The 23,235-nt window shown below is 46.9% G+C and overlaps 4 protein-coding genes across 4 annotated transcripts; 2 read left to right on the forward strand and 2 right to left on the reverse strand.

The window, feature by feature from the left end:
* Positions 1 to 214: 214 nt before the first annotated feature.
* On the forward strand, positions 215 to 5,903 carry ETH_00003540 (centrosomal protein, putative; the record flags this gene model as incomplete). The annotated part of the gene is made up of 11 exons (XM_013374925.1): positions 215 to 349; positions 708 to 778; positions 922 to 1,039; positions 1,689 to 1,763; positions 2,049 to 2,136; positions 2,446 to 2,552; positions 3,146 to 3,235; positions 3,324 to 3,442; positions 3,647 to 3,758; positions 4,362 to 4,478; positions 5,238 to 5,903. 11 exons carry the CDS (start codon positions 215 to 217, stop codon positions 5,901 to 5,903), a joined length of 1,698 nt encoding a protein of 565 aa, XP_013230379.1.
* Positions 5,904 to 6,874: 971 nt separating this feature from the next.
* Positions 6,875 to 12,485, reverse strand: ETH_00003545 (uncharacterized protein; the record flags this gene model as incomplete). Its single annotated transcript, XM_013374926.1, has 7 exons — positions 6,875 to 6,976; positions 7,666 to 7,874; positions 8,460 to 9,554; positions 10,179 to 11,061; positions 11,265 to 11,660; positions 11,836 to 11,970; positions 12,171 to 12,485. 7 exons carry the CDS (start codon positions 12,483 to 12,485, stop codon positions 6,875 to 6,877), a joined length of 3,135 nt encoding a protein of 1,044 aa, XP_013230380.1.
* A 1,644-nt stretch (positions 12,486 to 14,129) lies between these two features.
* On the reverse strand, positions 14,130 to 14,968 carry ETH_00003550 (60S Ribosomal protein L36, putative; the record flags this gene model as incomplete). The annotated part of the gene is made up of 2 exons (XM_013374927.1): positions 14,130 to 14,425; positions 14,944 to 14,968. The coding sequence occupies 2 exons, from the start codon at positions 14,966 to 14,968 to the stop codon at positions 14,130 to 14,132; spliced, it is 321 nt and encodes a 106-aa protein (XP_013230381.1).
* Positions 14,969 to 15,441: 473 nt separating this feature from the next.
* On the forward strand, positions 15,442 to 17,645 carry ETH_00003555 (bystin, putative; the record flags this gene model as incomplete). Its single annotated transcript, XM_013374928.1, has 6 exons — positions 15,442 to 15,467; positions 15,713 to 15,964; positions 16,123 to 16,726; positions 16,856 to 17,035; positions 17,252 to 17,357; positions 17,455 to 17,645. 6 exons carry the CDS (start codon positions 15,442 to 15,444, stop codon positions 17,643 to 17,645), a joined length of 1,359 nt encoding a protein of 452 aa, XP_013230382.1.
* Between the last annotated feature and the right edge of the window lie 5,590 nt (positions 17,646 to 23,235).

A 23,235-nucleotide genomic window follows, 5' to 3' on the forward strand; every position in this document is an offset into this window, starting at 1 on the left:
AGCAGCAGCTGCCGAGGAGAGCAGCAACAGCGGGTCTTTGAGCGCCTCGGGGGCCCCCTGGGGGCCCCTGGGGGGGCCCCCCGGGGGGCCCCCAGGGGGTACTTTGTCCCGCGGAAGCTCCGTAGTAGTGACTCCTAGGCAAGGCGAAGATGCCCTCGACAGCAGCGATGGGGCCCCCGGGGCCCCCGAGGCTGAGCGGCGGCTGCTGCAGGAAATGGCGAAGCGGCAGCAGCTGCAGCACCAAGCTGCTGCGCTGCAGCGGCGGGTGATGGAGCTCACTGAAGATTTAAAAGACTCACAACAAATGATTGAAGAGCAGAGGGAAGCTGAGCGCGAAAGAGCGAAACAGGTCGGGTGTACGTACGCCCCAGCGCCCGAGCAACTGCACATGCAACGAGCCCAGCTTCAGTTTCTCGTTTTCTCCTTTTTGCACGCGATAATTGCACTTAAAGGAATAAAAATAAGCTTAAATGACAAAATTGAAATAAATGAAGTAAAAACTAGAAGATTAGATGTGAAAACGGACGAAAGTTGTAGGAATTCATCTTTTTTCATTCTTTCTTCCAGTTTTTTCATTTCCGTTTTTAACTGGATCTTCTGATTAATACTTTTATTTTCTAATTCCGCATTCGTTATTATTTCATTTAATTTCAATTGCATTTTATTTCTTTTTTGATTTTCTTTTTTGTTCGCTTTTTGGCCTTCAGGCTGACAGCGAAGAAACGGAAAGGCTGAAGACGCAATTAGGAAAAGTGACGGAGCAGCTGGAGACAGTTAGGTTTGTAAAAAAGAAAATAAAATAAAATAGAATAAATAAAAAGAAAAACAATTATTAAAACTTCCTCGAAGTTTCCGGCTTCAAAGAAAGCCATTTGAACTTGTCTTCATGCTGCATGCAAGGACTTGCTGCGGTTGCTGCAGAGTTTTGTACAAGGAACTTTTGGAAAACTTTGAAAAAAAAAAAATAAATAAAATCCAATCTTCAGAAGAGTTGGCCAGCGAGAACAAAGACCTTCTCCTCCAACTCCGTTCTTGGCAGGTTTGTTTTGTGTTTTCAACTTTTGCTTTTGTCTTTTTTTAACTTTTCTTTTAGACTTTTTAACTTTTAAACTTCTACTTTTACTCTTTTCTTTTAGTCTTTTCTTTTAGACTTTGTAACTTTTAAACTTCTTCTTTTAGCCTTTTCTTTTAAACTTCTACTTTTAGTCTTTTATTTTAAACTTTTGCTTTTAGACTTTTCTTTTGAACTTTTCTTCTAAACTTTTAAACTTTTAAACTTTTACTTTTAGTCTTTTCTCTTAGACTTTTACTTTTAGTCTTTTCTTTTAGACCTTTAGACTTTCACTTGCAGTCTTTTGCCTTTAAACTTTTGCTTTTAAACTTTTGCTTTTTTATCTTTTCTTTTAGACTTTTCTTTTTATTATATCTCAATTACAAGTCCCCACGAGAGTGCATGCAGAGTGTCCTTTTTAATGCAAAAAAGCATTTGAATTCTTTATAATTCTGAGAGTTAATAATCAAACTTGGACAGAATTGCATGCAAAAAGTGGCCTTTTCGTGGTTTTGCAAAAGCACTTCATCTCAAGATTGCATGCATGCATGCAATCTCAAGATTGCATGCATGCATGCAAAGATGAATTAAAGTGAAAATGAAGATTTAATTTCTTTTTCTTTTTCTTTTTGTTCAGTCTTCTCATGCTTCTGTCTCTCGAGCTTTGCAAGAAGCTTTAGAAGAGTTGGCGGAGCTTCGAGGGGCCGCAGCGGTACATACACCTCAGAACAAAGCCCCTTCATTTTCAAAAAAGTGGAAATGCTTTAAAATGAGAAAAGTGTTTTTAATTTTCAAATAACTGGAAATGTTTTGAAATGAGAAAAGTGCTTTTAATTTGCAAAGAAGTGGAAATGTTTTGAAATGAGAAAAGAGTTTTTAATTTGAAAGAAAGCAGAAATGTTTTAAAATGAGAAAAGAGCTTTTAATTTGAAAGAAAGTAATTGGAAATGAAAATGATTCCTTTTATTGTGGAGTTGTTTTACAACTTTGCATGCAGAGAGTGCAGACACTCGAGAAAGAATTGGAAACTGTAAAACGAGAAAGTGGAAGACTTGAAGAAATTCGAGAAATCCAAAGCATTTCAGGTTCTCAGAAACCCAACTTGAACTTTTTTTGAAACACTTTTTCGATATCCCCGCCAAGTTTAAACGTTTTAAAAGTTCAAAAGTGTTTTTGAGAGTTCAAAAGTGTTTTTAAAAGTTCAAAAACGTTTTTAAAATTCAAAAATGTTTTTAAAATTCAAAAATGTTCTAAATACGGCGAAAACAAAAAAGAAGCACTTTGCAACTGGAGGCAATGAGCCCTCTGCGTATTGTTGGGATACTTTTTCACTTTTCGTTTTTCATTTTTGAGTCTTAATTTCTTTTTGTTTTTTGCATTTTAAAAATAAATAGAAGTGGAATTAATTAAAGCCCACTCCGAAAGAGACGCGATGGAAAAGGAACTGCAAGAGGCCAAATCGGCTGTAGAGAAATATGCGCGAGTTTTAAAGAAAGTTCAGGTTTGCATTTATTTACTTTTAATTTTATTTATTTCTTTTTTTTCTCTTTCACTTTTGTTGTTTATCTCTTCAATTGTTTTGCCCTTTCTTTTGGTATTTGTTCAGGTTTGCACTTTTTGCTTTTAATTTTATCTATTTCTTTTCTTCTCCTTTTTTTGCATTTTTTGTTCATTTCTTCATCTATTTTTCTCTTTCTTTTGGTATCTGAAACAATTATCTTGATTGTTATCTATTTCTTCCTTTTTTTCCTTTTTTTATATTTTTGTTTATTTCTTCGAATGGTTCATTCTTTCTTTTGGTATTTGAAACAGTTATCTCAAATATTATCCAGTTTTTGACTCCTTTTTTAAAACACTTTTTTTGTTTATTTCCTCCAGTGTTTTATTCTTTCTTTTGGTGTTTGAAACAAATATCTCACTGACACCTTTTTTCCTGGGGCTCAGTGGCCATTTAAAGCCTCTGTTGTTTTCTTGTGTTTTATTTGAATCTTCTTTTCCGTTTTATTTTCATATTTTCTTTTTCTGTTTTGCCCCCGCACACTATTTTACTTCGTGCTGCTGCTGCTGCTGCTGCTGCTGCGTTCGGGTGTCCAGACAGACTGCGACGGCACAGTCAGTCGACTTCGCGCGGAGTTGGCGACGGCTCGAAGTGAATTGGAGGAAATGCAAAATGATTTAAATCAAGTGCGCCATTTTGTAAACAATTAAATGATAAATTTAAACACTTTTCGGAACTTTTTGCAAATTGCGTTTTGTTTGAATGCATCTTCAGAACCAAACCCTCAAAACGCAAATTCAAGAACTTGAGGGAAAGCTGGAGGAGGCCTTCAAACAAAGAGACGAAGCAAAAGCAGCAGCAGATAAATATGAAGCGGACAACAAAACTATTTCGTGAGGCCAAGAGGTTTCAGAGATCAAGTTTCAGGGTTTAGGGTTTAGGGTTTAGGGTTTAGTGTTTAGGGTTCAGGGTTTAGGTTTCCCGCTTCTTCTGGGTTTTTGATTCTTTTTGTGAAAAGCCGCAAGCAGCAAGAATGGTTGCAGGTTCTAAACTTTGGCATTTGAGACTTTGGATTTGTTTCTGTTTCTGCGCATCAGAGATGGCATGCAGAAGCTGCTGCAGAAGCTGCATGCACAAGTGGAAGATCAGGACTATTTTGTGGACAAAAGAATTGTAGCTCAAATGATAGCCAAGTACCAAGAAACGCACGTGAGGTGTCTGTACACGCGGCACGTCTCGAGTTGCATGCACAAGCGCCCCACTTCTTTGCCTTTTCCACATTTTTGTATTTACTTGTAGTGCAGCTTTTGCATCTTTTTGCCAAAAAAAGATTCTTCATTCAAATCTAAAGACGCAGTTGTGCTGCACTTCGCCACAGCCCTGCCATTCCGCAAGCGCATGCAAAGCAGTTTTCAACTTGTGCATATATCTCTTGCTGCAGCAGCAGCGCATTAAGTGTTGCATGCATCTCTTGCTGCAGCAGCAGCGCATTAGGTGTTGCATATATCTGTTGCTGCAGCAGCAGCAGCGTACTAAATGTTGCATGTATCTCTTGCTGCAGCAGCAGCGCATTAAGTGTTGCATGTATCTCTTGCTGCAGCAGCAGCGCATTAAGTGTTGCATATATCTCTGCTGATATCTCTTGCTGCAGCAGCAGCGCATGGAGTCTTGCATGCATCTCTTGCTGCAGCAGCAGCACATTCACCTCTTGCTGCAGCAGCAGCACATGCATCTCTTGCTGCAGCAGCAGCACATGCATCTCTTGCTGCAGCAGCATATTATTTGTGCACTTTTTATTTTCTTGCGGGCCAGGGAAACATAAAAAGACGCGAAGAAATATTTTTGTTGATTTGCGACGTTTTGGGATTTAGCGACGAAGACAGAGAGCGCTTTGGCCTCCCCCAGAGACAAAGCGAAAGGGGGAAAGAGGTGACTGAAGAAGCTTCGACAAAATCATCCATTGCATGCATTTGCATGCATTTGCATGCGCTTGCATGCATTTGCATGCGTTTGCGTGTGTTTGCACGCGTTTGCATGCGTTTGCAAATGTGGTCTAGAGTTCTGCAAACGCGAAACTGCTGCTGTTCGTTCTTTAGAGGTGTCAGTGCAGAACTTCTTGCTGCTGCTCGTGTGCATGCATGCATAAATTGCATGCATGCATAAATTGCATGCACTTTTATATTCTGAAAATGTGAACAAACACTTCTGTGCATGCGCACTTCTACACTTTCTTCGGTGTACAGACACTCCAAAACTTCCCTAAACATGTGGGCTTTACAAGTTGCACGGCCAGTGCATTCTTTTGAATGTATATTCGCAAACATGAAATGTATATTTATTTATATGCATATATATATTACATATATATATTACATAATACTATATATTCTATATGTATATATATAGAATATATTTATTTATATGCATATATATATTACATACATATATATTAATAATATATATTGTATATATATAAAATATGTAATATATATACAATATATATATATATATTATATATATATTATATAGATATATATCTATACTTATGTGTGCTGCGTACTGCTCCCTGTGCTGCTCTAGGGCGGAGGACTTTCTGAACAGTTTGTGGAGTTTCTGAATGGAGAAGTGTCTTGAGCAGCAAACGTTTGTTGGAAGCCTCCAAAGAAGCTGCTGCTGCTGCTGTAGCAGGGGCTGCAGCAGCAGCAGCAGCAGGGGCTGCAGCGCTGCAGCAAAGCCCGCAGCAGCCTGCTGCTAGCCCTTTTGGTGCAGAGGGTTGAAGATGTTTCGGACGGCCAAAGAGTTTATGTGCGAGGCCCAGCTGCACAGCGCGCACCTGCATCCGGGCACCTGAAGTGTTGCATGCATTTATTTCATTTGTCATTTTTTATTCTTTTATTTCTCATTTATATCCCACCACAACTATGCCATCAAGACTGCAACGGGAAGCAGCAGGTGAAGCAGCAGCGTATTCTGCTGCTCCGGGATCCTTTGGGGAGTCCGAGAGAGACGGGTCTTTTGGGCTTGGCCGCTGCAGCTGCTGGGGGTGCCGCAGCAGCAGCCGCTGCTGCTGCTGCTGTGGGCTGCTGTTCGCTGAGCTTTGGCTGCCGCTCGTTAGTTCCGTCCCCAAATGAGTTGTTTTGCGCTTTCGACAAGCCGGTGGCCACGGCGCTGCTGCTGCTGCAGCTGCAGCAGCTGCAGCAGCAGCAGCAGCGAGAGAAGGCGAGGAGCGGGCTGCGCTGGCCGGCAGCTGTTCAAGTTGCGGCTCGCTGGCTGAAGGAACTCTGCACTTCGACGCAGACAGCGGCTGCTGAAGCGGCAGCAGAAATAAAAGATGAATCAAAAATGCTTACTTGATTGCAGCGGGAGACTGGACGGAGGCAGAGGCCACGCTGAGGCGGCTCAGAGCCAACAACGCAGTGATCGAAACCCTGTGCAGCGCGGCTGAACAGACTTGAATTTCAGCTTTCTTTTGCAAAACGAGGCATTCGTACTTTGAAATGCTTGTTTCTGTTTGGAATACAAAAATAACTCATCACGAGCACTCGTTCTTGAACGGAAAGCGCTAATTTACCTCTTCTGCCCATGTCAGTGCGCCACTTTCCTCCCCCATTTTCGGCGTGTCAGTGCAGCCGAAGGAATCCTCAACAAACACTCCACTTCACGAACCTGCCGGACTACGGCGTTTGAGGAAACTGTAAATATTTTCAAGACGGAAGCGCTATCCGTACTTAGGGTTGATCTGCAGTCGCTCAGATCAGCTTACGAACTTCCCGTGTTCGTGTGTACGGACGGCCCACACTTTGATCGGTTGCAGAACACACTGTACAGCCGCATTTTTAAGCAAAGTTCTGCGTTTTGCTGTATTAATTAAGTGACGAATGCTTGCTTCTTCCCTTTTTGAGTGCTGTTTGCAGCAGATTGCGCTGCAACATTTGAAACACTCCCGCGTGCACCCCTCGTAGAGCTGCCACACGGAAGAATTCCGTGTCGTATTATGCAAACCTCGGGGAGCCAAGCAATTCTTTTCAGATTTTGTACTCCGTTTAGTTCAGAATACAACTAGTGGAAACACTGGCATGAGCCCGTCAGCCGCTGGCGGCCAAACTGGGGAATACGCTGCACAGTTCGCTGCAGGGACAGCCCAGATTATCTTCTGGCGCCTCTCATATGCATTAATATGCAGGTATTATCAGACCATCTTTTGGCCCTTCTCGTATACATTAATGTGCAGATATTGTCAGATCTTCTGGCCCCTCTTATGTGCATTAATATGCAGACTTTGTCAGATTATCTTCTGAGCCTCTCCTATGCATTACTGCCAGATTTCATCTCTGCGCTGAAACGCCTCCCGTCAGCCGGTCGCAAACCCGCGTCAGAGTGTTCAGCCGCTCGTGAGCTTGCCCCAGAGCGACGGAGAGCCCCAAAACCTAAGTTGAACAGCAGCAGCTAAAAAAGCTGAACAGCAGCAGCTAAAAAGCTGAACAGCAGCAGCTAAACAGTTGAACAGCAGCAGCTAAACAGTTGAACAGCAGCAGTTTAAAAGTTGAACAGCAGCAGCTAAACAGTTGAACAGCAGCAGCTAAAAGGCTGAACAGCAGTAGCTAAAAAGCTGAACAGCAGCAGCTAAACAGTTAAACAGCAGCAGCTAAACAGTTGAACAGCAGCAGCTAAAAAGTTGAACAGCAGCAGCTAAAAAGTTGAACAGCAGCAGCTAAAAAGCTGAACAGCAGCAGCTAAAGTTAAACAGCAGCAGCTAAAAAGTTGAACAGCAGCAGCTAAAAAGCTGAACGGCAGCAGCTAAAAAGCTGAACAGCAGCAGCTAAAAGTTGAACAGCACCAGCTAAAAAGTTGAACGGCAGCAGTTACGAAGTTGAACAGAAGCAGTTAGAAAGTTGAACAGCGGCAGTTTAAAAGTTGAACAGCAGCAGCTCACAAGTTAAACAGCAGCAATTCACAAGCTGAACAGCAGCAGCTCACAAGTTAAACAGCAGCAATTCACAAGCTGAACAGCAGCAGCTCACGAATGTATTCCCTTTTCCTTTTGCTTTCACTTTACTTTGCATGCAAAGCAAAGTTTCTGCAAAACAGTTTTTAGTTGTAGTTTTGGCTGGCTCACCTGGTTCTCGAGCACTTCATTTCTAATGCGAAGATCACTCAGAGTTTTGCAAGTGGCTTCGGGAGTTTGTTTTGTTTCTTTTTTTGGAAACTTCCGTGGAGCGCTGCCAAGCTTCGAGCCCTTGAGGGGTAGATACACCCCGTTGTCCGGGTCGGGCGGCGCCTCATTCATCTGCGCCAGCCGATCTCCAAAAGATTCTCTTCCACCAACTGCAGCAAATACAAACAGCAAATTGCAACTGAGTCCTAATCATCTGCAGCAAATTATAACTGAGTCCTAATCATCTAGAGCAAATTGCGACTGCGTCCTAATCATCTGAAGCAAATTGCAACTGAGTCCTAATCCTCCAGCTATTGGCAGCAGTTTACAACATTTCTAGATATGTGCATTTTATCTCTTTTGTGCCGCATTCTCTGCTCCTCTGCGCGCGCATGCAGCTTCTGCATGCACTGCGAAGTGCCCGCATGCACTCTCTACATGCACTGCGAAGTGCCCGCATGCACTCTCTGCATGCACTGCGAAGTGCCCCCATGCACTCTCTGCATGCACTGCGAAGTGCCCCGATGCACTCTCTGCATGCACAGGGAAGTGCCCGCATGCACTCTCTGCATGCACTGCGAAGTGCCCCCATGCACTGTCTGCATACACTACAAAGTGCCCGCATGCAGCTTGTGCATGCACTACAAAGTGTCCGCATGCGCAGTCTGCATGCACAGGGAAGTGCCCGCACGCACAGTCTGCATGCACAGGGAAGTGGCCGCATGCACAGTCTGCATGCACAGGGAAGTGCGCACCGGGGTGCAGCGCGAGGGGGGCGGCGAGTGGGGCCTCGGGGTGCAGCGGCGGGGGCCGGAAGTGCTCTCTGGCTGTGCGCTGCAGCGGCGCGAGGCGAATGGTCTTCGTCGCGTGGCTGCGGCGCCAGGCGCTGCCCCCAGTGACGAGGGGCCACAGGGGGGGGCCCTGCTGGCCAAAGATGGCCTCGGGAGGCAAACACAAACGCCCCTCAACTCCCACGCACACGCTTTCGCGTTCCGCCGCAGCTGCCTGCTGCGCCCGCACAGCCGCGGCACCCTGCAGCAGCTGCTCCCCCACCAGCTGCTGCTGCTGCGGCTGCTGCGGCGGCTGCTGCTGCGGCTGCGCCGGCGGCTGCTGCGGCTCCTGCGGTTGGGGGGCTTCTTGTACTTGCTGCTGGGAGGGCGGCTGGAGCTGCTGCGTTGACAGTTTCTGCTGTTGAGAGGATTGCTCTTGCAGGGAGGGCTGCTGTTGCTGCTGGGCAGGCTGTTGCTGTTGCTGCTGCTGCTGCTGCTCCTTTTGTTGCTGTTGTTTGTCGGATTGTGGGGGCTGGGGCGACTGCTGCTGCTGCGGCTGCGGCTGCGACAGCTGCTGCTCTGGCTTGGATTTCTGTTCGTCCGACTGGAGCTGCTGGAGGGGCTGCTGCTGTTGCTGGACTGGCTGCTGCTGTTGCTGGACTGACTGCTGCTGTTGCTGGACTGGCTGCTGCTGTTGCTGGACTGGCTGCTGCTGATGCTGGACTGGCTGCTGCTGCTGCTGCTGCTGCTGTGGCTGCTGCGGAGGTAGCGTAGTAGGAGCAGCCTTCGGCTGCGAGTTGGAAATGGGCTGCTCCCCCTGACTAGAAAAGTTCTGGTTTTTGTCAATTGCTGTTGTTGGTTCTATTTTCTTCTCTCCGCCTGCAACTGCTGCCTCTGAATGTGAAGAGGAGAGAGCTTCAAGTGCAGCATTGGCGCTGCTGCTTCCATGGGCACCTAATGAAGGCGTAGGGGAAACTTGCCATTGGGATTCTTCTACTTCCGCCCTTTGCGCTTCTTTCAGCGATGCCCCTTCGACAAAACCAGAAGTGGAATTTGGAATTGGAGTTTCCGTTGCTGGAGCTGAGACAGCCGCACGCATTTCAGCATGCAGTGCAACATTCTCTCTTGCACTTTAAGGCTGGAGTGCATGCATGGGATTTTGTAGTAGGTCTCGTGCCCGGCAAAATCCCCCTCAGAATTTATTATTGAAATTGCTGTTTGGCGCCTGCCTTGGGGTGCTTGTACAACCAGGCAGTGTCACGCCACTGTGCAAAATTTACTCCGTAAATGTATTTGCCAAAGCGAACTCTAAGCGCATTTGTAACGCCTTGAAAACAGGATTCAAAATAACGCTTTTGTGCGGGATTTTTAATCTAGATCTTTCGTAAACCAGCCGTTTGTGATCACAGGGAGCTAGGTAGCCACAGGCAGAGGGTTTTCTTTTGGTTGGTTGAACACTCAGGCAGACTTCATGTACAAATGTAGACAGCTAGAGCCCTTTTGCGTTCATGCTGTGCAATCAACGCCCTCTGCGCGTCGAAAACGTTTATTAAAGTCACTGTAAACATTGTTTCAGAATTTATTCAAAAAATGCAGGACACAGACGCACAGCCTGCCTAGAATTAAATGAATAGAAGATGCAGACAGTCGATGTGCACACCCAGCACTGTACAGAAAATCTACGTGCTTGTGCAAACCGCCTACCAGCAATGGAGATTTCTTTTACTGGGCTGTTTTGCCCGCTAGCTGCAGGCTCTGGTAGCGCTGTTGGTGCGGCAGAAGGAACATCTAGATCTGCTACTGCAGCAGATAGTTCCGTAGTTGCAACAGCCTCCGTTTCTGTTCCTTCAGGGGAACGGGGAAGCCTTGTGACTTCTGTTGTGTTTTCTGTTACGTAGTCTGTGGTGTTTAAAACAGCGGATGCAGAAGAGCTGGGATCGGGGGGCTCGAGGGAAAGATACGGGTCATTGGCGAAGGACGGTTGAAACTTCGCCTTTGGTATTTGTGCTGCTGTCTTGCCTATCTCGCCAGCGGCAACTTCTGCGTGGAGTGAAGCCGGCAGAGAAAAAGCTTTGTTTCCTTTTACGGGTAATGCTGTGTGCTGGCTAGACTCAGGGCTGCCGCTCACAACCACGTCCTCGGGAACCTCAGCAGACATCAAGTGCGAATGCATGAAAGTCTGCTGCTGCGGCGAGTCCTGCAGCGTAGCCGCCTCCCCAGACCCAGAAGACGGCCCCTGCTGGTGAGGAGGAGCTGGTACTGCGGATACTCCAGTCATATCAGCAACAACAGCTGCTGCTGGGGGGCTGCTAAACCATGTGGCAGCAAGGGTGCTGCCCTCTACGAACTGTGGGACGCCACGAGGAGATAGACGCGTGGGTGGATTCGCAGGTTGGTGCACAGGGTGGCGCATGCTTCTTGGGGTTGCCCCTTCTGTTCTTTCTAAATTTGCACGATAAATCGGGCTAAGACGCAAAGTGGTCAGGGGTACGTGCTCGTACACGTTGCCCTGAAAACCGCCGAAGGACCCCTCCGATGTGCCCACGCAGGTATTACGCACAGAGATGCCTCTCCTGTCTTCTTCAATCTGCAAAGGAGACAAAAGTCGATGTATTCGTCAAGTGCTAATTCAGTTTTCTAGGCTTGGCGTAGGTGTTGGGTTAGTTGCGCGGGAACAAAGGCCGAACGAGCATGCAACAACAATTCAAGCGTCTAACTGTACTTATGGAATAAAGGCAGACAAACTAAACCAAACGGGTTAACCTGAACTGGCTGAGGCATATGTCTCACTTCCCGTTGAGGGAAGCCAAGAGATGGAGATCCGTGGCTTGAGAGTAGGGTGTTCAGCCTGCGTATTTCGTCGATACACTTTTTAATAAGATCTCTGTCGGTGGCCGTCAGCCGTCGGCCAGAAACATTGTTCTCTTCACTCTGTTCCTGAGCTGGTGGCTGGGGAGGCGAAACAGGGACGCTTTCAGGTTTTTCTGCAGGTTTTTCAACTATGTCTGCATTCTTCTCAGGCGTCGCGGGATCTGTTTGCACTTCCTTCTCTGCCGTCATTACGTTTGAAGATGCCGCCGTCGCCTCTTCGGCCAGCTCAAGCACTACTTCGTCCCGTAGCTTCATGCGCAACTCTTCGACAAATTCTTTGTTTGACTTGGGAAACCTTTCTTCTTCTTTTTTTGCCTATTAAACCATGAGGGTTCTACAGAAGTACACAACTACGTTACAAAAAGTTTCGGGCAAATATATCATGCGAAAATGTGGCTATTTACTCAAATGTTGGCACTAATTGCCATACTGAAAGTACATGTACTTATAGAGGAAAGAACGTAGAATTATTAAGTGGATAGTGCCGTACAAATTCTCTGCTCTGTTCGGCAGCAGACAAGGCGCTTTCCTTTGCGGCTTCTACTTTGTCAAGGAAATCATGGGCTTGGGCCAGATTGTTCTCGAGCTCGATCATCTTTTCAGACTGAGTGGCTACCGTTTTTGTCTGAACATCCCAGAAGAGGGACAGTAGAGCATGCACAACCAAGCACATGTAAACATTATTTAATACAATTAAAAATATATCCACTGAAATGTATTTGTGTGCTATATGCACTCAACTGCAGCACAAGGGGCCCAAGCGGAATAGTTGAAAATAAGTAAGATTTTGGCTTCCGATAGCTTTCCGCTGCATGCTGAACCCACAAGTTCCTTAATCTTTTCCTCTGCTTCTTTAACTTTTTCAAGAAGTTCCATGGAGGCAATAGGTCCCTCCCCCTGCGTAATTTCGTCGACGAGCGCTGCTTCAAAACAGTTTCTGTCATACTGCACTACGAAAGCTAGGTGATTTTTTAGAATGGGGAACACGTTCTTGCATATGGCCTTTCCCGCTTCTTCAATTGGTACACCCAGCGCTTCAATTTCGCTGTCGCTCGCTATCGCGCGCACCATTTCTACCATCCAGTTGTCGCCTGTCCCTCCCAACCCCACCTTCGAGATGCGAAAGCTTTTGCGAGCCATTTTGGTGTGGAATACGGTAAGCCACGCAGCGTTGTTATGTTGTTATATACCTGTTGTTATCTTTTCATGCATTTGCTGTTCTGAAAATGGCGGTCAAGTAACAGAAAGTGCAGAGACACTGTCACGTAGAACAGTTTGAGCGGCAATCAACAGCGCGCATCATGAAGCAGTTGCTTCTGCGCTGCCATTGCATGCATTCTTCCACACACAAAAATGACCTCGGTATTACTAGAAAGGCATCATTGTACTTATGAAGGGAAGCCGCATCGTTACAAACAACCGGCGCTTTGCAAGCTCCCGGCAGCTGTGCAAGTGGCAGTGTTGAGGTGATGCAAAAAACGCCATACTGCGACTTCTTCATTACCTCTTCATTTAGTTTTAAAAAGCACGACTAATTCATTAGATGCATTTTTTGGCTGGCTTAAATGTTCTGGAAAGTGTCTTTCAGAGCTGTGCGGCCCCGCTTGCATGCGCCAGTTCCAGGTCACTCACCGAGCGAAATTTCGGCTCACTCCATTGCGCTGCTCCCTTTCCTCGCTTCATCTACTTCGTCTGGACTTCTCTAATTAACAACAAATTTGAAACAATGAAAATTAGAATTTTTCCTTTTCATGTCCCGCAACTGCAACGGAAAACCGCGAGCAGCCACCGCTGACTAGCTCCCCCTGACTGCTTGTCCCATTATGTATTACCCCAAATTAAAAGATAAGCTGCTGAAATACTTCCTATAATACTTAGACAAACGGCTTGTGAAGTCAATGGTTGCAAGGCTAGACCAAGCTTGCACCGAAGCTGCAAGGTCTCATCCCAGCGAGGTCACCTGCGCATGATTAACCAGTTAGTCTGGCCGTAAAGGAGGCTACAGCCTATCCTTCCCGAGAAAATCAACGATCCAACCCGCCTGAAGAGGGTCCAACGCTCTATAATATATTTTTAATGTTCTTTTTCTCGATCATGCGTAATTCCTTTTTCCAGATTGGTCCCCCTCTCCAGTGCTGCGTGCTGTCAAGGTGTGCCCGCGGCGCTGTTTACTGCAGAGATCTTTCCTTTCAGGAAATCCTTCCACATGCCAATGCCAACTCACACATGCATCGTTACAGAATCTGTCTATCCAACCACCTACGAGATTCGTCTGGAGCACCGAAATGCAGCCCGACAGTTGGAGATGCACTCCTAAGGAACGTACTTGGACCAAGGGCTTGTCCGGAAGTAGAGCTGTTCAAAGCTAATTAGCTGCTCTGATGATTTGACCGGCACTACCTCCGAGGCCTGCACTACCTGCGAAACCAATGTGCACGCTCTTGTCGGGCTGCAAATAGCACCGCAATAACTAAGTGCTAAGTATGCGCGAGCAGCAACATGCGTAGCTGACTTCTATTAGTTTTGCGTCCTACATAGGTGCTTGACTTGCGGGCATACGCTCCTCCTATTCTGCGCAACGCGAAAAAACTAGCAAAAACATGGATAAATTTGAAAGTGTCGATCTTTCCAACGCAACAGAGAAAAAGAACCTTCAGCCCTCCGCCATCCAGCGGCACTGCAAATGCAGCTACACGCAGCCGCTTTTGCTTGGGCTTCCGTTCTTGTTTGTGCTACTCCCATCTGTACCCCTTCCATGTTATCTGTTTCATTGCTTAGGGTAGTTTATGCGGCGGCCTTCTTCTTCATGGCCGCTGCGATGTTGCTGAGCTCCTCTCTCTTCGCCTTTCCCCTCTTGTGGGTGCCCAGACGCTTCTTGGCAAACTTAAGAGCACGCTTAGTCGTGGCTGCGCTGCCGATCTTGATAAGGTCAAGCACGCGTCTTTCGTAGGGAGCAAAACCAGCAACCTGACGAATGATCTCGCGAATCGCCTGCACACGTGTCGTCTTCTTCCCCTTTCTGCGGGAAGGACGTGGCGGCGTCGCGCGCTTTGTCACCAAGAACCCCTTGTTAAGACCGACTGAACACACAGACGCAAACGCTCTAGTTTAAGCCTGACATAACTGTCCTGTGTGTGGAATCGACGCAGAGAAGCCAAAGCGTGGTCGTACGCTGACATCAACATATATTCCCACGTATTCCCGCAGAAGCATGTGATGTGTGTGACTGAAGCCCTCGAATATGCACGAGCTAAGCCAACCACTGATACACACACAACGCAACCATCTACGCATCACCGCGAAATGCACCGTACATGCATTAGCAGAAGAACTCAAGGTCTCTGGAAGCTTAGGACTTTACAAGCACGAATCTAAATCCCCCGAAAATGTACATTACATGCACATCAGGGCCCCCAAAAAGCGGGAGTAATGTGGGCAGCAGAGGACGAGCGCTCAGTAGCCTGGTGGCTTCCAGAAAGCAAGAGAGAACCGAGTTTACGGTTCCGAGCATTTTGCTGGAAATCACAAGGAAACGGAGCAGAATTTGTTGGTGGGGCGCTGAGGGGCTTTGGGCCGTTCTGTCGGAGCTATGACGCACCACGAATGCCCGTCGAGGTCGACATTTTCGAAAGGCTTCGGATCGGAATAAAGACAAGAGGTATTATGAAATTGCAAAGTAATGCAGTGACGAAATGCATATACGGAACCAGAGCAAGAATACAGCGCCGCCGCTTACTTTGTAGGGGCTGGCTGCTACCAGTGCAGAAGCCCATGCCTCTCCCCACAGTTTCATTAAGTCGGCCTTGAGCCGACGGGAGCCTTGGCTTGGACAACTCTTTAATACTTGTTTTATCATGTGCATACAATATAGTGTATTGGAAGGTTTTTCGTTACGGTTTTTGATCCCTGAGTAACACCGGAACCGGCTTTGGTGTCGAGGAGCCTCACTCCCCACATTGTTCATCCTTTGCAGACTGAATCTTTTTCCTCTTATGGTTCTTAATTTGTTTGGGACCACATTTTTTGACATTCGGGTATCTGTACCATTTTCACTGAGAACGGAACCGCGCAGACGAATTCATCTCCGTGACACTTGATGTGTATGGGCCAGCCTCCCCGCAAGTTTGATATGCCTCATGACGCCTAAACATGTGAGTCGATTCTGCAGGCTGTTATTGCTGTCTTCATGGTTGGGTGGTCCGTAGTGCAATCCTGATTTATTTGACGCTTTTCACAGAAACATCCCTCATTCAGTTGTCATATAGGGGCTAATTGACTCTCCATCGGGACGCCCCACGTCTGCTCTCGTGTAGAGACTCAGTGTGTCTCTTCAGTGTTTATTGCTTGCGTGTTTTGTATATTTTCAGGCCGAAACCTGAGAGAAGAAGGCGCAAAGGCGCTCCTCGGCACAACCCGTTGTACGAGGACGTGCTGGACGCGCGCGGTATTCCTCTGCCTGGAGGCGCCATAGATGCTCCTAGGAACGTGAAGATAAAGCAAGCGGTTGAAGATGCTGAAGCCGTTGAGAACTGCACTCGCGATGATCAGGAGCAGGAGGGCCTGTTGCCGCCAAAACTTGGAAAGAAACTCCTCAAGCTCGTTGAGGAGCAGCAGAGAGCGTGAGGATGCATTCGTGGTTCGTGTTTTTTGAATAACGGCGAATGGATTCGCAGTTGATTATGTTTACTTTTGTAGGGAGCGTAACGCATGACGTGTAATCTTGAAGAGATGGGCTGACTTTTACGGGTTTTGTTTCTGCACTTTGCGATGCGAACAGAGAAGGAATAGCCGATGCATCTGATGCAGAGGGAGGTGGCCCCGACGAGGAGACGGCAGACAAAGACGGATTTGTTGTTTTGGATTGCGAGGAGGATGAAGAGGACTTGGTTTTCGAGAAACAGCGGACTGGGAGCTCTGCAACACGGGCAACAGTTAATCTTGCGGATCTGGTAATGGAGCAGCTCAAGAAACAGACAGAAAACAAGGATAAATCACAGGAAAAACGTGTGGAATCATCCCTATCGCCGAAGGTTGTGGAGGTTTACACGGCCATGGCGCCTTTTCTCGCACGTTACAGAAGCGGAAAGATGCCAAAGGCCTTCAAAATCATTCCTCGGTTGCACGCTTGGGAAGAAATACTTGTGCTTACGAATCCAACTATGTGGTCTAAGCAGGCCACACGAGAGGCAACGCGAATATTCTGCAGCAATCTGCGAGAAGCAATGGCACAGAGGTTCCTGTGCACAGTCCTACTCCCGGCTGTACGTGACGACATCGCGGAGAACAAAAAACTAAATTACCACCTCTACATGGCTTTGAAGAAGGCACTGTTCAAACCAGGCGCCTTCTTTAAGGGCATTTATCTACCACTGGCTCTCGATGTACGGGGAGTCCTTCAAGCACATTGCTTTGTAGATAGTGGTGCCGTATAGTTGAAGATCTTAAAGTTGCAGCGATACGAATAGTGCGGATAATAGAGGGCTTCAGGCGGGCGGATGTGTGTTTCGCAGGGCTGCACGATCCGAGAGGCTGTGATTGTCGGGAGTGTTGTGACAAAAGTGTCAATCCCTGTACTACATGGCGCTGCAGCTTTGGTCCGATTAGCCGCAGTAACACCGGACCAATGGATACCGTCTGTTAGCCATATGATGACCGTTTTAATTGACAAAAAGTACTCACTTCCACTTCAGGTGGGTTGGCGTTCAAGGGATTCTAGAAGTGTGGCTTTAACGAGCAGGCAAGGAACACTCGGTCTCGGCCTGGGTAGATTGCTTGGGATCTTTTTTCACCTTGCGACACTGTGGACAGCGTCTATCTGTGACTCTTGTCGCAACGCACACACAGGGTCATTTATTAACGCTGTTAAATACCACAACGATTTACTTGCTTTGTGACATTGCATGCAGGCGATAAATGAGTGCGTTGACCACTTCCATCGATTTGCCCCGAGCGAAGTTAAAGTTACCGTGGCATGGCATAAATGCCTGCTGGTGTTGATACAGCGGTACAAAGGTGGGTAATGACGATTGGTATTGTTAATTTGTGTACACTATACACTTGTTTCCGTGGTGCATAGGTTTTTCTCGTCTGAATGCTGTGCTGTATGCAGTTAACTTATCAGCGAGCCACAGAATGAAGCTGAAGGCTGTTCTCCAGTCTCATTTCCACGCCAAGGTTGGGCCGGAAATTCGTAGGGAGCTTGCAGCTCAGCAGCCCGCGCTTCTACTAGAGCAGCAGCAGCGCGCACTGCTCGAACTCGCCGCAAAGCATAGAAACGCGGAAGACATTGAAGTTGACTAAGACTTTTTTTTTTAAGCTTACGCTCTTGAGAATAATTGTCCAGTATATTAGCATACGACCCGTCTACTCACCATCAATTACTTTTTGTGCTTCGTGATGATCGACATTCTCTGACAGGCGGAAAAATCTTCTGTCGACAAATTTTGTCGCCCCAGACTGAGAAGCTTTGAGTATGAGCTGTGAATAGAAAATTTATTGGACGCATGTGCTTGCTCCTGGTTTGATTGATGACGTTATGGAGTACTTGCGCGTACCGCTGTGATGATTGACAATCTCTGACAGTCGTAAGGAAAACCTGTCGACAACCGTTGTCGCCCCAGGCTGATCATCTTACACCATGGAAGAGGCTGCATTCGTCGGGTTTTGTTCGTGTAGGGCTACATGCGGTTTTGCTACATAATTTTCTTTATTCTATGCAAGAAACTCAGTCCCCTAGCCTTTGGCCATGGCTGGTGGACCCTTTCATCTTGCAATACTACATATCACAACATTTTCGCGGTGACGCGGCGTATCGTTCATAAGACGTATGTGCCATTGTTACCGATACATGTTGCGACATGCGTTTGTTACGCGAAGTTCCAGGTGTGCTGCTTCAGCCCTTAAATCCGGTGTGATGATTTTTCAACGCTTGGCTTCCGAAGACGTGTCTTGTGGAAACCAGTAAAAACCAGTTATCCCTGTCTGACAGCTTTGCATGACGTGGGGGTTGTTTTGTGTTACTTCTTGGCAGTTTATCAGCGCGTCTTGGAGCCTTTGTCCTCCAGTTGCGTTAAACTAGCTGCACACACTGCAAACGCAGGCACGATACGCTACTCCCTGCGGCAAGCAGGACCTAATTGCAGCTTGTCGCCATTGTTGCTTCCGACGTAAAATGTGCAAAAATGCTGCGTGGCTCGTGACGTTCAACTGCTTTGTGAAATGGCAATGAATTCATTTGCACTTTAGTTGTTCGGGTTGGTTGCGTTGGCTTTCTCCGTGATGTATTACTTACAAACCCACGGATTTCCACCGTGAAGAATACTTTTTCAAATCACCATCTTTCGACTGATAGAGAGCATTAGCGTACTCGCGTGTCAGACGCACTCTCATGCGCGAAGTGTGTTATGCAGTTGACGTACTGCCATGCACCAGCTTAAGCACTTCTGCTGCATGGAATATAAATGACTGCTAGAGTGCTGTGGATCGAACTCCATCCCGCTATTCTCAGTTTGCTGGGAAGTGCGATCTAGGGAACGCATGATGGGGTGCAGCGAGATGACACAAGCAAAATGGCTCTTGCTGTCAGCTGCACTTGAGTCGTGATGACTATTTTTTGACAAGCATATATCGGATCCTTCATGACGTCACTTGACGCAACTGATGACTGCAGCGTAGCAGCGAGGTGACGTGCTTTTGTGTTCTGTGGGCATGTATTTGTTTGTGTGTCATCTATGCAGAGATGAAATAAGACCTAAAGCCAGTTCTGCTTCTGCAGCTACTTGCTTTGATGAGAGTAGGTCTCGTAAAATGGCTGAAGTGCTTGTTAAGGTCAACGGCCTATGTTGTGTATGTGCGTTGTTTCGTGGTAGCAGCAGCATGCATTGTTGTGGTTTGTGTGTAGCCCTTGCATATTGGGGAATCTTTGAGGATGAGCAACTCGCTCATGGGAATCTCGCTGATTTCCGTGATGAGCAAACTGCGAACGCATCCCTTATCGCACTGACCACAAGGCATTCCCTGTATCCACTCCTTCTAACTGGCGCTTCCAATGACGACATAAAAATCCATGTCCTATGAATCTCTACTGGTTGATTACTTTCATTGCTGAAGCGGAGGTTCGCCGAGACACTAAAAGGTGAACGTACGAGTGTGTGCATCCGCGGGGAGAAAAAAGCAGCGTATCTGCGTGGCTTGGCAGGGCAGGACACGACGCCCAACTTTACAGAGCCGCGTTAAAACAACTGCTGAAAGCGATGCAGGTGTGATGTTCATGAAGGGGCCCACAAAGTGTCCGTTGATGTTGGGCTGGACTTGTTTCACCTCACACGAATGTACGTAGAACCTGGCATGCCTTCTGCCAAGTTGAGGGATGACACTCTTTTGTTCCTCTCTCTGAACTATTATTGAGGAATTACTGTCGCAAAACCTGACTTCCGTTGGCCTGCATCATTTGGCTTGTGTGCTTGTAGAACTGCTTCCATGATGATACAGTTGTTGTTCCTCTCTCTGAATTTTTGTTGAGGATTTACTGTCGCAACTCCTGAAAAAAGCAGCAGCGTTATGTGTGTGGCTTGCTGCGTGGAAGACTACGTGCAGCCCATCATCGTATTTGGGCTAGCTAGCAGTTGCCTTGCATTCCAGAAACACGAGCGAAACGCCATTTGCGACATGCAGGTTAATGTTACGTTGATGTTTTTGTACGTGGACTCCAGCACAGTTCTGAGCAGTTGTAGTTGCTGTTACTTGTCAGCCACCTTTGCGCTAGGTACACGTTTTGGACAGAAAGCTAGCTACTCAGAATTTCAGTTTTGATTTAGTGTTATGGGGAGGTACGCCTCAAATCTCCAGCGTGGCAGCAATGCTATTAGGATGATTTTTCAACGCTTGGCTTCCGAAGACGTGTCTTGTGGAAACCAGTAAAAACCAGTTATCCCTGTCTGACAGCTTTGCATGACGTGGGGGTTGTTTTGTGTTACTTCTTGGCAGTTTATCAGCGCGTCTTGGAGCCTTTGTCCTCCAGTTGCGTTAAACTAGCTGCACACACTGCAAACGCAGGCACGATACGCTACTCCCTGCGGCAAGCAGGACCTAATTGCAGCTTGTCGCCATTGTTGCTTCCGACGTAAAATGTGCAAAAATGCTGCGTGGCTCGTGACGTTCAACTGCTTTGTGAAATGGCAATGAATTCATTTGCACTTTAGTTGTTCGGGTTGGTTGCGTTGGCTTTCTCTGTGATGTATTACTTACAAACCCACGGATTTCCACCGTGAAGAATACTTTTTCAAATCACCATCTTTCGACTGATAGAGAGCATTAGCGTACTCGCGTGTCAGACGCACTCTCATGCGCGGAGTGTGTTATGCAGTTGACGTACTGCCATGCACCAGCTTAAGCACTTCTGCTGCATGGAATATAAATGACTGCTAGAGTGCTGTGGATCGAACTCCATCCCGCTATTCTCAGTTTGCTGGGAAGTGCGATCTAGGGAACGCATGATGGGGTGCAGCGAGATGACACAAGCAAAATGGCTCTTGCTGTCAGCTGCACTTGAGTCGTGATGACTATTTTTTGACAAGCATATATCGGATCCTTCATGACGTCACTTGACGCAACTGATGACTGCAGCGTCGCAGCGAGGTGACGTGCTTTTGTGTTCTGTGGGCATGTATTTGTTTGTGTGTCATCTATGCAGAGATGAAATAAGACCTAAAGCCAGTTCTGCTTCTGCAGCTACTTGCTTTGATGAGAGTAGGTCTCGTAAAATGGCTGAAGTGCTTGTTAAGGTCAACGGCCTATGTTGTGTATGTGCGTTGTTTCGTGGTAGCAGCAGCATGCATTGTTGTGGTTTGTGTGTAGCCCTTGCATATTGGGGAATCTTTGAGGATGAGCAACTCGCTCATGGGAATCTCGCTGATTTCCGTGATGAGCAAACTGCGAACGCATCCCTTATCGCACTGACCACAAGGCATTCCCTGTATCCACTCCTTCTAACTGGCGCTTCCAATGACGACATAAAAATCCATGTCCTATGAATCTCTACTGGTTGATTACTTTCATTGCTGAAGCGGAGGTTCGCCGAGACACTAAAAGGTGAACGTACGAGTGTGTGCATCTGCGGAGAGAAAAAAGCAGCGTATCTGCGTGGCTTGGCAGGGCAGGACATGACGCCCAACTTTACAGAGCCGCGTTAAAACAACTGCTGAAAGCGATGCAGGTGTGATGTTCATGAAGGGGCCCACAAAGTGTCCGTTGATGTTGGGCTGGACTTGTTTCACCTCACACGAATGTACGTAGAACCTGGCATGCCTTCTGCCAAGTTGAGGGATGACACTCTTTTGTTCCTCTCTCTGAACTATTATTGAGGAATTACTGTCGCAAAACCTGACTTCCGTTGGCCTGCATCATTTGGCTTGTGTGCTTGTAGAACTGCTTCCATGATGATACAGTTGTTGTTCCTCTCTCTGAATTTTTGTTGAGGATTTACTGTCGCAACTCCTGAAAAAAGCAGCAGCGTTATGTGTGTGGCTTGCTGCGTGGAAGACTACGTGCAGCCCATCATCGTATTTGGGCTAGCTAGCAGTTGCCTTGCATTCCAGAAACACGAGCGAAACGCCATTTGCGACATGCAGGTTAATGTTACGTTGATGTTTTTGTACGTGGACTCCAGCACAGTTCTGAGCAGTTGTAGTTGCTGTTACTTGTCAGCCACCTTTGCGCTAGGTACACGTTTTGGACAGAAAGCTAGCTACTCAGAATTTCAGTTTTGATTTAGTGTTATGGGGAGGTACGCCTCAAATCTCCAGCGTGGCAGCAATGCTATTAGGATGATTTTTCAACGCTTGGCTTCCGAAGACGTGTCTTGTGGAAACCAGTAAAAACCAGTTATCCCTGTCTGACAGCTTTGCATGACGTGGGGGTTGTTTTGTGTTACTTCTTGGCAGTTTATCAGCGCGTCTTGGAGCCTTTGTCCTCCAGTTGCGTTAAACTAGCTGCACACACTGCAAACGCAGGCACGATACGCTACTCCCTGCGGCAAGCAGGACCTAATTGCAGCTTGTCGCAATTGTTGCTTCCGACGTAAAATGTGCAAAAATGCTGCGTGGCTCGTGACGTTCAACTGCTTTGTGAAATGGCAATGAATTCATTTGCACTTTAGTTGTTCGGGTTGGTTGCGTTGGCTTTCTCTGTGATGTATTACTTACAAACCCACGGATTTCCACCGTGAAGAATACTTTTTCAAATCACCATCTTTCGACTGATAGAGAGCATTAGCGTACTCGCGTGTCAGACGCACTCTCATGCGCGGAGTGTGTTATGCAGTTGACGTACTGCCATGCACCAGCTTAAGCACTTCTGCTGCATGGAATATAAATGACTGCTAGAGTGCTGTGGATCGAACTCTATCCCGCTATTCTCAGTTTGCTGGGAAGTGCGATCTAGGGAACGCATGATGGGGTGCAGCGAGATGACACAAGCAAAATGGCTCTTGCTGTCAGCTGCACTTGAGTCGTGATGACTATTTTTTGACAAGCATATATCGGATCCTTCATGACGTCACTTGACGCAACTGATGACTGCAGCGTCGCAGCGAGGTGACGTGCTTTTGTGTTCTGTGGGCATGTATTTGTTTGTGTGTCATCTATGCAGAGATGAAATAAGACCTAAAGCCAGTTCTGCTTCTGCAGCTACTTGCTTTGATGAGAGTAGGTCTCGTAAAATGGCTGAAGTGCTTGTTAAGGTCAACGGCCTATGTTGTGTATGTGCGTTGTTTCGTGGTAGCAGCAGCATGCATTGTTGTGGTTTGTGTGTAGCCCTTGCATATTGGGGAATCTTTGAGGATGAGCAACTCGCTCATGGGAATCTCGCTGATTTCCGTGATGAGCAAACTGCG

Source organism: Eimeria tenella, genomic scaffold (genome assembly GCF_000499545.2).
Source record: "Eimeria tenella Houghton genomic scaffold, Eth_scaff24, whole genome shotgun sequence".
In the NCBI taxonomy this organism is placed as follows: domain Eukaryota; phylum Apicomplexa; class Conoidasida; order Eucoccidiorida; family Eimeriidae; genus Eimeria; species Eimeria tenella.